This window comes from Linepithema humile, chromosome 1 (assembly GCF_040581485.1).
Source record: "Linepithema humile isolate Giens D197 chromosome 1, Lhum_UNIL_v1.0, whole genome shotgun sequence".
NCBI lineage: Eukaryota > Metazoa > Arthropoda > Insecta > Hymenoptera > Formicidae > Linepithema > Linepithema humile.
This window is the reverse complement of record NC_090128.1, coordinates 24,215,927-24,231,056: the sequence shown is the minus strand read 5'-3', so window position 1 is coordinate 24,231,056 and position 15,130 is coordinate 24,215,927. Positions and strand designations below refer to the sequence as shown.

Below are 15,130 nucleotides of genomic sequence, written 5' to 3'. Positions count from 1 at the left end.
CCGTGGTGGGAGACTGACGAAGAGTAGTGGGGTACAATGATAGGATGTAGGTGATGTTCAGAGAGGAGCGTCGAATCGGATTTTTGGCGTGGGAGGTAGGGTGTCCAACTCGGAGATGTGCCCTCTCTCACGAGAATCGCAACAGTTCCCCAATCCGGCGTATACGTAGTGGAGGTTGAAATGCTTGTCGGATTGTCGTCGAGATGGCGGCAGCTACGCGATACGAGTTGGGGTAAATATGGAGAGGGGAGGTTGGAGGCGCAGAATAAAACAGGATAGGAACAGTCGAACAATTGTGGAGCGAGAACATATGTATAAAATCCGACACGAACAAAGTTTGGGCTTTAGTTTGCCGCCGGACGTGTGACCGTGCGGTTGTGTAACCTTCGGAGAACATATCCCATCGACTCTTCTCTCTTTCTCTCGCTTCGTCATTACATATTATTCGCTCTTCCTCTTTCTCATCTCTTGCAATACACTCGCCCGGTGGTAAGCATGACTCAAGTCTCCGAGGGTTCTACGACCTTTTGTTCAGCTTTCCCGAATCGGTTCTATATTGGATTCAAGTTTTTCACACGACCATATCAGTCACCCCCTAAAAAATCGCCGAGAATTGCGGATTCAAGAAATGGTGGCTAATTATCATCAAAAGACATGAGAAACATGAAATATTGCTGATCTGACCAGGAGAAATCTGGCCTTTGGACATAGTAAAGAGCAAAAAGGATTTATCTTCAGTGAAACGTCGATTCGGGGAACAAAAGGCGTGGGAGGACGGAGGATGGCGTGACAACCACAGTAAGTACACATTAATCGATCACTGGTATTTATGATATATCTTGGTGCCCACAAAAAAAAGGAAACTTTGGATTAAGGATACTTCAGCTATTATCAATTAACATCAACAGCAACATCGACATAACATTAATACGTGCCATGTGGTTGCTAATTTCATTTTTTACTTCATCCTCTATTTTTATAATGTATAAGCTTATGAAGATAGACGAACACAAGCAAATAGAAGAATTAAGAAATAAAAATTAAGAAAAGTAAGAAATGAGAATTAAAAAAAGAATTAAACAACTACAAATAAGAAGTAGAATTTGAGAGAAAGAGAGAGAAAGAGAGAAAGAGAGAAAGAGATGTAGAGTGCTGATATTCAAAGTACAACCAGTATTTGAACAACGCTCGGTAAAAATGAACGACCGCATTTTGCGGCGTAAGAAAATTTTTATTTAAATCTTCTCTGCACAGTTCTACATTGAAAATGATCGAAGTTAGCATCGGTGTAATTTTCACAACAAAACAAAGAAATATGCAAAGATACATCAATTATTCATCCATACATACATCTTTTATTTTGTTCAATTATGCAAATTGAAGAGAATACTTGTATCAAAAAAGCATCAACATTTAATATGAGCAATGTGAATAATATTACAAGAAGAAATCTGTGATCAGATAAGAATCATTTAGACAGTAATACCATTTTTAATATTGTTGAAAAGATTTACTTTTTTCGAACATGCCACAATTTTTATTACTTCCAACGCGAATTGATAATTCGATATAATATTTGATGTCCTAAGCTGATGGTTAAAATTTCTCGGGTAAGTACTTTATCAATTTTCATTACTTCATATGAAATAATATTGGGCAAATTATATTCGCAAATAATAAGCAACACAGAGATGAATGTTCTAGGTGTGTTTTAGGTAGGGATTCAGACCGGACCGGAACCGGATCGGACTAAAAAAAAAAAATTGAAAAAAAACCGTAAATAATTTAACCGATCCGGTTATGGTTCCAATATTATAAACTTTATAAAATTTTGATTCAGTTATAGTTTTAGCTTGATAAAAAACAAAACGATTATAATTATGGTTCCGGTTCCGGTTAATTTCGGTCTGGCAGAGTCCCTTGGTTCTAGGCATACCAGAAGCGAGTGTACATACAACGAAAAGTAAAGCTTCTGTCCACTCGCTGCTTGCGTGTTGCTTTCGTTTTCACCAATCGAGCAAATTTTTCGTTGCCGTGAGACACTCACCACTGTCACATCTAGAGCGTATATCCTACAATCTAGCCGCGCGAGACGCGCGTTTATTCGCTAAATAATTTTAATTAATATATTAATAATTATTGCAAAATTTGCAAAACAATAAAGAATTTTTCTGTTTGTTTTACTCTCTTCTATACGCTCATAAGCGATGTGGTGGTTATTCTGAGATATCCTGTATAAAAGTCGAAATATATTATTTGTTATTCCCGTTTTAATCATTACAGATTTGAAATATTCTATAAAATTTGAAATATTCTAATAAAATTCATAATTATCAAAATCCACAGAAATTGAACCTGAAAAAACCGCATGCAACTTCATCCATCATCCATTCAATGATGATAGTCATCGATGGAAGAATCCATACTAAATCCAGTTTTTGGCCGATAATGTGAACAGTATATCACAATTTATTTGAACAAACGGAGGAATACTTCACAAGTTCGCGATAATGAAACTTGGGTAATGTAAATAGTACCGATATAAATATATAGTTATAATATTGAATTTTGCATGCAAAAATAAATATCCAATTTAGTTAAGTTATACTTATAAGTTACATTAACTGTAGTCTAGATCAAATTAATAATTTTTTAAAACAAAAAGAATAGGTCTAATTAAAGCATATATATATATGCAAATGTAGATACATAGTTTTACAATAAAAAGATTAATGTATTCATATGCTAAAAGAAAACAGATTTTTAAAGAGCAAAAAAATAATATTAGTTTTTATTTTAATCTTTAATTTTTATTTTTACATTTGCGTTATATAAACTAGTCCTTTTCTTTTTCCTTTGATTAATTATAATTTTGTATATGAACGCATCACTGTGCAAGCCAAAGAGCAAATTTGATTCTGCGAATATTCCTCTGTGCGATAAATTACTGTTTAAAAATAATCCTATTTTGGTTCAAATTCTGAAAATTGTTGAAAATAGCTTTGTAATATTTAACTTTTTAATAATTAAAAATGCTTATTTAGTTAAATACAATAATGAAAATCTTTTTAGCCGAGCGTTTCCATATGTAAATCATAATTTAAATGTAATTGAGTTTAAGTCAATAATATTAAGATTAATTTTAACTTATAATTAAATAAATTTAACTTTAGTCACTTTCACAAAATGCAAGAGCTATGTACAATAAAATCAAATTTATAATATTTAATGTTTAGTTTGTCGTATGCAAGTTATATAAAAAAATTTAATCAAGTAATAATTTTAATTTCTAATATTTATCATCTGCTTGGGATATGTGCTATATAGAGCAAGAATATGCTATAGTACAAGAAATCAAACTAAAACATTTTTTTAGTCGAAAAAATTTCAATCTGATTATAGTATATGTATATTGTCGAAGATTTAATCGAAATTAGCGTTGTTAATATTTGAGATTATCGGGCCAATATTGACAGTACTAATATAAACATGTTTAAATAAAAATTTTTTAAAATAATTTTTAAATGAAAAAAATCACATACAATGCGTCCAGAAATATGTTAGACAAGAAAAAATGCAAAATTGTAATTTTTTAAATACTTTTTGTAGTTATTCGAGTAATTTTTTCATATTTTAGGATTTAATGATAATTTTAATTAATAATTTTTAAGATTCAAATTTTTTAATTTTTAACTTATTAAAAATAATACGCGAGGAATGTTCATTCCTCTAGTGTAAGATAAAATTATTTAAATTTAACAAGAGTAAATAATAATAAGAGTAGCATATATATAATTATTTTTATTTAAATATAAAATATAAAATTATCTTAAATTTATATATAAGCTAATTTTACAAAATTATTTTTCTTTTCTCTTTCTTTTTTTATTACTTTATATATATCTTAGAATTTATTCTAGTTATTTTAAATCATATTTAATAATTTTTAAATAAAATTATCCAGTCTATTAATTTTATTAAAAAACAAAATAATTATTAAGAGCAATTCCATTCCAATCAAATGCTTAAAACTGATTCTAGTTATTTGTTCTAGTCATTTATTCTAGTTTTTTTCTAGTATTCTAGTAATTATTCTAGTATTTCTAGTATTTATTCTAGTAATTAATTTTAGTCACATTTTCTCTCTCAGTCGAGTCATCTAGTCTAATTATAATCTTGATATTAATCTATGACAATCAGATCCCTTTTTAGAAATCATTAATTAAACGGTAAATAAACATATATACATATAATGAATGACGCTTACGAACAATAAGTTACAAATATATGTTCTATTTTAATATTCTCAAATATATCTTGTTCAACTTATTATTAATGATTATTATAGACTTTATAATTTGTTCTGGTCATTTAATCTAATCATTTGCGATTATTTTTAATTATATTTATCTGGTCAGAATTATCTAGTCCGTTGATTTAGAAGTGAAATAATTAAAAGCAATTTTATATTTGGAACAGAATATGCAGGCCATAATAAATGCAATTTTTTTCTTAAGTTTTAATGCGTGCGATTACATCTTGTATTGCGATGAAAAATTTGACAATTATTATCTTATCAGTATTATTCTTACATTAATATATTTCATATATCACGAAGTTCGTGGATGCGATGCCATACAAAACTTATGCGAAATACTCTAGTAGTAAGTATACTCTAATAATTTCTTCAAGCAATTAAATAATCTCTTCAATATTTATAAAAGCATACAGTGTACAATTCCCGTAAAGCTTATATAATCATTAGCTTGGTTAATTAGTTTAATCACAATAATGTTATATGCCGATACTCCATTCATCAATAATTCATTAGTACTTTGATAAGAATCTTAATTTAAAATGAAAAAAATACAAAAAAATAGAAGTTTAAGTAAATTATTATAAGTATAATATATTGGGTTATGTAATAAATCATTGCGGATTTTTCAACAGATTTTTTTTTAATAGGTTTCTATTAAAAAATCCGAAATTACTTATTACACAACACAATATTTTGGGAAATGTGCCAGTATTGCATTAATAATAGTATTGATAGATGCTGTGAATCGATAGACATTTTATAAATAAGAAAAAATGGATTATTTTCTATTCATTTTATTAAAAAATTTTAAGCTTTACAGTTATAATCTGAATGCAAATAAATAGAGAGAAACAAGCCTGTGAATTTTGTGCAAAATATGTATAAAGTGCTTGTACATACCCTGGTAGAAATTTAATGTAGTTTTCGATTGGTTATTGGGCAGTTATATTGACTTCTTCCTAGTAATTGAACAGTAAAACTGTTAGAATCCCAATCAAGAAGTAACGCTTTTCGCGTAGTTACTACATAGAAAAAATGTACAAAATCTGAACTCAGTTACTTAGCGGTAAAAGGGCAATAAACAGATAATTGACAATTGTCACACTTTTAACCTCTCTTAAAATTTTTATGACAGAATTATGTGAGTTACGTATTCTAAGCTGTTTTAATTCTGTAAGTTTTTTTTTCTTTGCCCTATACTTTTGCACACATTTTTATTAATTTTACACTTGATTATTTTACAAACTTATTAAACTTAAACTTAACTTATTATTAAACTTATTAACTTTTTATTTTAAAAACTGATCAAAAACCTTTTAAAATTAATGATATATTTTGTTAAAATATATTTTTGGCAAAATTAGTTAAAGCAAATTTATTATACAATAAAATATAATATTATATAATAATATTGTATAATAAAATTGCTCTAACTAATTTTGCCTAGTTGCGATGCAGTATTTTTGTATATAAAAAAAAACCAGTAATATTAGATAGTAACCGGCCGGGTGTTCAGCTAAACTTCGGCACAAATTTCTACCAGGGTATTAACGTATTTAAATTATTATCATTAATTTATACGTATATAAAAGCAAAATGCTCTGAATGGCAGCTATCAATGTAGGAAAGAGCTATTATAAAAAATGTAAACCGTTGTGATACTAAATCTCAGCGCTTCTCCTTAATTAAAACATACATTTTAAAATAGTACATTGCATAAATATCTATTTATAAATACATAAAAAAGATTTTTTACTTTCTTCTTAAACGGTATAAAGAATAGATAATATGTTTTCTAAATTTTAAACATATAAATTTATTAAAAGTATTTTATAAAAAAAAACATTGTTTTACCTATATTTAATTATTTTAATAAATATATAAATGTGAATAGAGAGAAAAATAAACTCTTTAATAATCTTATTTTTACAAAGAAGAAAAAAATTACTAGGAAAAAAGTTATAAGACTAAAAAGGAATGTCAAAACAAAAAAAAATTTTTTATTATCAATTAATATAGAACAGTGAAAGTTACTTTCACTTTTGGAAATTTTAGATTTTAATTTTAAAGATTTAGAATTATATCAATAAGAGATTAATGTTAGACTTTTATCCATAAACAATTTATTTAATCAAGAAAATTGTTTCCTAGAACAGTATTTGCAAATTAAATTATAAAATTGTATATTATGCGGCTGTGTTTATTTTAATGTTTTATAATTAATATTATTTGTAGTACATATTTTAGTTGAAATTATTCTACTTTGTGATTAGGTATAGATAAGATCAAAAATGTTTTTAATTTTAAGTCATCGCATTTTTAACAAGTATTGGAGAATTTATTAAATTTAATCTTTCATTTAGTATTTACAGATTTTACTTTTATCACCTAATAGATTTGGACAGATGTAATAATATATTTTATATAAATTATAATTTAAGCGCGCTTGTGCACAAATAATATAAGAATTAAAATTAATCTTATCAGTGAGCACATGCAGATCAATATAAAAAAATTAATGTACAAATGATTACAACAAACGAATACTGTTATAATCAGAAATCTAGTACACAAAAAAAAGAATATTATAATCTAATTTTAAAGGAAACTTAAATTAAAATCAATAAAGAATAATATATATATACAGGGTGTCTGGCAATAATCGCCCCACCGGTCATATACAGGTAGAGGAGGTCAAATCGAGTAGAAAAGTCCTTTACCATTTTTTGATTTTTGTAATATGTACTAAGTAATTAACGAAAAAAGATTGGTGAATCCATGCAAGTAAAGCACGCGCAGCGAGAAGGACATCCCACTGCTATGCGATCACTAGGCGCGCGATAAAGCGTTGGGAGGAGCGCTCTACAAATGACAATGGCAACATACGAGCGGCGCGTAACGCTAGATCCTTGTGTCCTAGTGATCGCGTAGCAGTGGGACGTCCTTCTCACCGCGCGCGCTTTACTCGCGCGGATTCACCGATCTTTTTTCGTTAATTACTCAGTACTTATTATGAAAATTAAAAAATGGTAAAGGACTTTTCTACTCGATTTGACCTCCTCTATCTGTATATGACCGGTGGGGCGATTATTGCCAGACACCCTGTATATATTTTTTTTTTTTTTTTTTTTTATTGAGAGTAAAAAGAAAGCTTCGGCACGTGGCCATACAGCTATTCATTAACACAAGCTCGGAATACAATGTTTTCTTCAATATTTCACGTGTGTGTAATGTGTAAATGCGCTAGTGTATGTGTGTATGTATGACCACAGTGTGTGAGCTCAGGTCCGTGGGTTTGCTAAACCCAAATGACTGTGTGGTTCAGCTATTCTTGCGGATAAGAATAATATATAAATATATGTATTATATATGCGAGTGGCATCTAGTCAGAAAGCACATGGACAATTAACTCGAAAAGTTTTATTGATGGAAGGTCGAAATCACGAGAAGATACACGCGAAAGTAATTATTATTATATTATTATTATTATGTTATTATTATTATTATTATATTATTTTATATATAATAATTTTAATACGTATAATTATAATAATAACAAAATAGTATTTAAAAGTTGTTTTTTGTCGCATAATTACATTTTATAATAATAATTTATTATGATTTATTTATTGACCAGTTTTCAAAAATTTGTAATAAAAAATAAATTTTGCTCACGATTTCGATGCGTAGCTATTGAGTGATCTTCCTTCGGTTTACATAGTAGAGTACACGATCTCAGTCCATAAGCAATAAACCTAGCTTGTAAAATTTAATTTGTATGATGCAGTTCGTAAATCAAGTCTATAAATTTAGTCTATAAAGCTAGTTTGTAGTAAATATAATCTGTTCAATAGGAAAAGTTAAGGAAAAATTACCTATATACCTAAATATAGAATATAGGTATTGTATTATGTCGCTCTTCGAACTTTATAACAGATAATTTAAAAAAAATAGAGAAATATATGTAACTATAAATAATACAAAATTTTATATATTTAAATTTATTTTATTCATCTATCCATTGGTCTAAACTCAAAAACGGATTAATTATGATTAATATAGTAGTAGTAAGATATATAAGACATTATTATTTAATTCTAGTAATTCGTTCTATAATTATCCGATTTGCCATTGCAGACATTTCTAGTCATTCTTACTTCAACATATATTTACTCTTGAAAGAATCTGCCCACATTATAGACAAGATCAAATTGCATAATAACGAATAATATCGGTTCATCAAGAATATAAAGTTTATAAAAGTTAAAGAAATGTTAATGTTTCTAGTAATAAGTAAATAAATAATAAATATATTTATTATACTATTATACCGTACATTATTTATACCATTTCGTATGTGTGGCGGCTCACCGCCACACCGCTGCACTGACGCGGTATAATACATCGCGGCGCCGCTACGCGCCGCAGGCCTTCTACCAGTTACAAGCTTGCGGACCCACCGCCAGGTTGCGCAGGCGGTGAAGAACCTTCTCGCGATCAAGCTTCGATCGACGAGATATAAAAGAGCTGCTCCGCAGATCTTTCCTCACTCACTCGCTTCAAGGCGAGCTCTCCCCAGGGCCCTTGAACTGAGTCGTACTCTGCCTCGGCAGAATCTAACAGAGACACATATAGCGTTTTCGATTATACAGGATTTGAACGACCCAGGGTTGGTTAATGACGTCATTGCAACCTCTCCACCAATGAAAGACTTGCATTTATAGTAAAATAGTGATTGATCAACCCTGGGTCGTTCAAATCCTGTATAATCGAAAACGCTAATAGTCTCGCCGTTTTTCTCACACTGCCTCGCAAGGCGTGTAAAAAGAAAGCAGAGTCCCAGCATCGGCCACGCACTTCAACCAAGCGGCCCGCGGATACTCCACTTTCGCCGTCACCTCCTCAGTCTCTAGTGTGGAAATTAATCCCACTAGAGTTCTGCGTCCGGTTGACTCGACCACCAAGGGACACGCTCACTCAAGGCGACATCCGAATTCGGAGACCTCTCTCTCCTCGGTACACGGAGCAATCCGTAATTCCGAGAGCCGAGACGGTTGCCACCACCAGCACACCAGAGACTCGATCCATCGCAGTACAGACTTCACCGCTCAGAGCCTGCTCAGAGAGCAGTTGTCAGACGGAAGACCACTTCCCGAACGGAGTTCCACCGACGCCGGGAAAGGGGCTGCAACGAGCTAACTCAGTTGAACCGTCCTTTTTAGGACCCGTTCAACACACTAAGACGCGGCCGGTAATTTCTTACCGCGCCCGTCAATTTTTCTTTTGATTCTCGGCCTTACACTCTTGCCGAGAAAGCGCCTCTGGCGCCCTTAATCAAATCAAACACAAAACTTGTACATTACTCTACTTCTCTGACGAGGAAAAATAAAATATATTTTTCTAAGAAATTGGTCTCAATATCTTTCAACCAAGTCGAACACAATCCTTAGGCAATACGCCTATAAACTGGTGACCCCGACGACTGGTTAAAGCAAATGAGCCAATCAGAGAAGGCCGGCGATATGCCAGGCGCCGACGCAGCACAAATCGGCAGAGTATCGGTGCGAGTACCACCTTTTTGGCCGGAGGAACCAGAATTATGGTTCGCCCAATTAGAGAGCCAGTTCCTGCTGAGCGCCGTCACGTCGGATTCAACCAAGTATGCGTACGCAATCTCGCAAATCGAAACAAAATACATCAAGGAAATCAAAGACGTGATAACGAATCCTCCGACATGCGGGAAATACGAAGCCGTAAAAAGGGCACTCATTCAAAGGCTGAGCGACTCACAGGAACACCGCATCCGCCAATTATTAGAGCGAGAGGAACTTGGCGACCGAAAGCCATCGCAGTTCCTGCGCCATCTAAGGACGCTCGCGGGCAATGCCGTGCCTGATCAACTCCTGCGCACGCTATGGCTGGGGCGTTTACCGGCCCAAATGCAGATCATACTAGCGACGCGAGCTGACGATCTTCTCGAGGACGTGGCGGAACAGGCCGACCGTGTCTACGAAGTCACATGCCGAACAGTCGCAGTTTTGGACAAGCCGAAGGAGACGAAATCAAAACCTACCGGCTCGCTCGAGGACCAGATTCAGGCATTGGTCAAGCAAGTCGCCGCACTCAACACGCGATTGGGCCGGCAGGAGCACCGCCACAAACAACAGCGCCACAGATCGCGCAGCCGCAGCCGGACCAAATCAAATTCGGAAGAAGACAGCGAGTTTTGCTTTTTCCATCGGCGATTCGGCAGCAAGGCAAGAAAGTGTACAGAGCCTTGTACATACAAGGAGAAGAAGAAGGAAAAAACGGAAAACTAGACGGTCCGGAATCAATGGCGGCAGACGGCCCGGACCCGAAACCATGCCGCCTTGTAATAACCGAGCGACAAACAAAAGTTCGGTACCTCATCGACACGGGATCAGACATAAGTGTCTACCCGCGCTCGATGGTACGCGGACGGATGTCCGGAGCAACGCAAGCCCTGTTTGCAGCCAACGGAACTGTCATTCACACCTACGGGTGGATCGCGCTTCAGCTCAACATCGGATTGAGGCGCGCCTTCCAATGGAAATTCATCGTAGCTGACGTCACACAGCCAATCATCGGCTCCGATTTCCTTGGGCATTTCCATCTCCTGCCGGATGTAAGGAGAGGCAAACTTTTGGACGCTACGACGGGATTGGCCACAAACAGCCTGCAGAGCAGAACCGGACAAACATCGATTAAGACATTACTACAGGAAACAGCTTTTCACGCCTTATTGGCTGAATTTCCACAGCTCACTAGACCAACCGGAAAGACGGAATCCGCGCCGCACTCAACGATGCATTACATCGAAACAACACCGGGACCACCGGAAGCATGCAGGCCGAGGAGACTGGCGCCGGAGAAGCTAAAAGAAGCAAAACAACAGTTCGATCTTTTACTGCAAGAAGGAGTAATCGCGCCGTCCAAGAGCGCATGGGCCTCACCGTTGCATATGGCACCGAAGAAAGGTGGCACGTGGCGACCATGCGGCGATTACAGGAAGCTCAACAACCGAACGGTGCCGGACAGATACCCGATTCCGCACATCGAGGATTTTACACAGGCTCTTCACGGGAAAACAATTTTCTCTACACTGGATCTGGTTAGAGCTTACAACCAGATTCCGGTAAACGCTGAAGACGTGCCAAAAACGGCAATCACCACACCGTTCGGTCTGTTCGAATTTCTCAAAATGCCTTTCGGGTTGAGAAACGCAGCGCAAACGTTCCAGAGATTCATAAATGAGGTGATACGCGGACTCGATTTCTGCTACGCCTACATTGACGACATCCTGGTAGCATCTCACAACGTTGACGAACATAAAGCACATTTAACAGCTTTGTTCCAGAGACTCAGCAAATACGGAATTCAACTAAACCCAGCAAAATGCGTGTTCGGAAAAGAAACCGTAGCATTTTTGGGCTACCAAGTCTCAGCAGAAGGGACGCAACCACTACCGGAAAAAGTCGAGGCCATTCGGAAATTTCCAAAACCGATCACCGTCAAGCAGCTGCGGCAGTTCCTCGGAACCTTAAATTTTTACAGGAGATTCATTCCGGGAGCGGCCATAGACCAAGCAATCTTGAATGACGCGCTAAAAGGGAACAGACCCGGGAAAACACCAATCGAATGGAGCGCAGAACGAGAGGCAGCGTTTGAAACGTGCAGAGAAAGCCTTGCACGGGCAACGCTCTTGGCACATCCGGACCCGAAAGCAGAACTCTCCTTAACAACCGACGCCTCAGATTTCGCAATCGGAGCAGTAATCCACCAACATGGAAAACTCGGACAGCAACCGGTGGCGTTCCTCAGCAAAAAGCTGACCACCGCGCAACAAAAGTACAGTCCGTACGACCGAGAGCTCTTGGCGATATACGCAGCAATCAAACATTTCCGGCACTGGTTAGAAGGAAGGGAGTTCATCATTTACACGGATCACAAACCGCTCGTGTATGCATTTCGAAAAGATCCTTTGCAGAGCTCACCGCGGCAGACACGGCACTTGGAGCTGATCGGGCAATATTCAACCGACATCAGACACGTGGCGGGAAAGGATAACATCGTAGCAGACACACTATCGAGGACGCAGGCTGTCCAGCAAGCAGTAAACTTTGCAGAGCTCGCAAAATCTCAAAAAGACGACGCCGAAATACAAGCATTACTCAAAGGGAATACGAAGTTGCAGCTTAAAGAAACCGTAATTCCCGGCACAGATATCAAACTGATGTGTGATACATCGACGGGCATCCCACGACCATACGTCACGCAACAATTCCGAAAGCAAATCTTTAAGCATTTGCACGGACTCGCGCACACCGGGATAAAAACCACCGTCAAATTGATCACGCAGCGCTTCGTGTGGGCCGGAATAAAAAAGGATTGCCGCAGATGGGCGCAGGCTTGCATTCCCTGCCAGAAATCAAAGGTCCACCGACACACCGTTTCACCAACAGGAAATTACTTGGGGCCTACCAGCAGGTTCCAGCATATACACATGGACATCGTCGGACCTTTGCCTCCATCTCGAGGGAAGAAATACTGCCTCACAATCATTGACAGATTCACACGATGGCCAGAGGCATACCCGATGTCCGACATCACCGCAGAAACGATGGCTCGCCTCTTATTTGAAAACTGGATTGCGCGTTTCGGAGCGCCGGCACGAATCACCACGGACCAGGGACGGCAGTTTGAGTCGGAACTATTTAAGCAGTTGGCCAGACTGACCGGATCGCAACACATCCGAACTACCGCGTACCATCCGGCAGCCAATGGCATGGTAGAGAGACTACACCGGCAACTCAAAGCGGCTATCAAAAGCCACGAAACAGAAGCATGGACGCAAATTCTTCCAGTCATTTTATTAGGCATCCGCGCCGCAGTAAAAGAGGACATCGGAGCCACACCAGCAGAATTAGTTTTCGGAGAGACTATTCGGATTCCCGGACAATTCTTGGACCAAACCAGTAACGAGCAGCCAACGGACGAGTTTGTCCGTCATTTACAAGAAAAAATGAACAAACTCCGTCCACACTTACGACGCCATGGCCACCGCAGCACCTTCGTACACAAGGACCTGGCCACATCGGAAAAAGTTTTCGTCAGACACGATTGCCCGACCAGAGCGTTACAGCAACCGTACGACGGACCATTTAACGTTTTAAGCAGAAACGACAAAGTCTACAGGCTATTGGTCAACGGCAAGCCAATCAACGTCTCGATTGACCGATTGAAACCGGCTTACACGTTGGACGACGATGAGCAACCAATCGAACCAACACCAGCCGACCAACCAAAGCCCTCCGCAACCAACAAGACGAGGAGCGGCAGAACTTCAAAACCAACCGTGCGTTTCCAGGCTTAAAAACTGCCAAGGGGGTCCTGTGGCGGCTCACCGCCACACCGCTGCACTGACGCGGTATAATACATCGCGGCGCCGCTACGCGCCGCAGGCCTTCTACCAGTTACAAGCTTGCGGACCCACCGCCAGGTTGCGCAGGCGGTGAAGAACCTTCTCGCGATCAAGCTTCGATCGACGAGATATAAAAGAGCTGCTCCGCAGATCTTTCCTCACTCACTCGCTTCAAGGCGAGCTCTCCTCAGGGCCCTTGAACTGAGTCGTACTCTGCCTCGGCAGAATCTAACAGAGACACATAGTCTCGCCGTTTTTCTCACACTGCCTCGCAAGGCGTGTAAAAAGAAAGCAGAGTCCCAGCATCGGCCACGCACTTCAACCAAGCGGCCCGCGGATACTCCACTTTCGCCGTCACCTCCTCAGTCTCTAGTGTGGAAATTAATCCCACTAGAGTTCTGCGTCCGGTTGACTCGACCACCAAGGGACACGCTCACTCAAGGCGACATCCGAATTCGGAGACCTCTCTCTCCTCGGTACACGGAGCAATCCGTAATTCCGAGAGCCGAGACGGTTGCCACCACCAGCACACCAGAGACTCGATCCATCGCAGTACAGACTTCACCGCTCAGAGCCTGCTCAGAGAGCAGTTGTCAGACGGAAGACCACTTCCCGAACGGAGTTCCACCGACGCCGGGAAAGGGGCTGCAACGAGCTAACTCAGTTGAACCGTCCTTTTTAGGACCCGTTCAACACACTAATAGCGTTTTCGATTATACAGGATTTGAACGACCCAGGGTTGATCAATCACTATTTTACTATAAATGCAAGTCTTTCATTGGTGGAGAGGTTGCAATGACGTCATTAACCAACCCTGGGTCGTTCAAATCCTGTATAATCGAAAACGCTATAAGACGCGGCCGGTAATTTCTTACCGCGCCCGTCAATTTTTCTTTTGATTCTCGGCCTTACACTCTTGCCGAGAAAGCGCCTCTGGCGCCCTTAATCAAATCAAACACAAAACTTGTACATTACTCTACTTCTCTGACGAGGAAAAATAAAATATATTTTTCTAAGAAATTGGTCTCAATATCTTTCAACCAAGTCGAACACAATCCTTAGGCAATACGCCTATAGTATGTATTTAACCGTTGGCACACTTATTATTTATTTATATAAATTTGAAGAACAATGCTATATAAAATCTTGATATACATATGTATATATTCGATAACACGACTCGGCTCGCAATGACTGCTATCTTATCTTTCCTCACTAGTTACAAGAGTCAGTTGCAAAGTGCAGCAGTAAAAGTCAAGAAAAGCACTTACCCGGAATTAAACCAAGATCTATAGAGAGAAGGTTACCTCACGCGCAAAAAGGGACGCGCGGCAAGAGGGGGCACATGCTGAGCGGGGTGAGCGGCAAGA

General features: G+C 37.7%; 1 protein-coding gene across 1 annotated transcript; it reads left to right on the top strand.

Annotated features, from left to right (window-relative positions):
* Positions 1-9,813: 9,813 nt before the first annotated feature.
* Positions 9,814-10,638, top strand: LOC136997242 (uncharacterized). The gene has a single exon (XM_067347758.1). The coding sequence runs from the start codon at positions 9,814-9,816 to the stop codon at positions 10,636-10,638; it is 825 nt and encodes a 274-aa protein (XP_067203859.1).
* Positions 10,639-15,130: the final 4,492 nt, after the last annotated feature.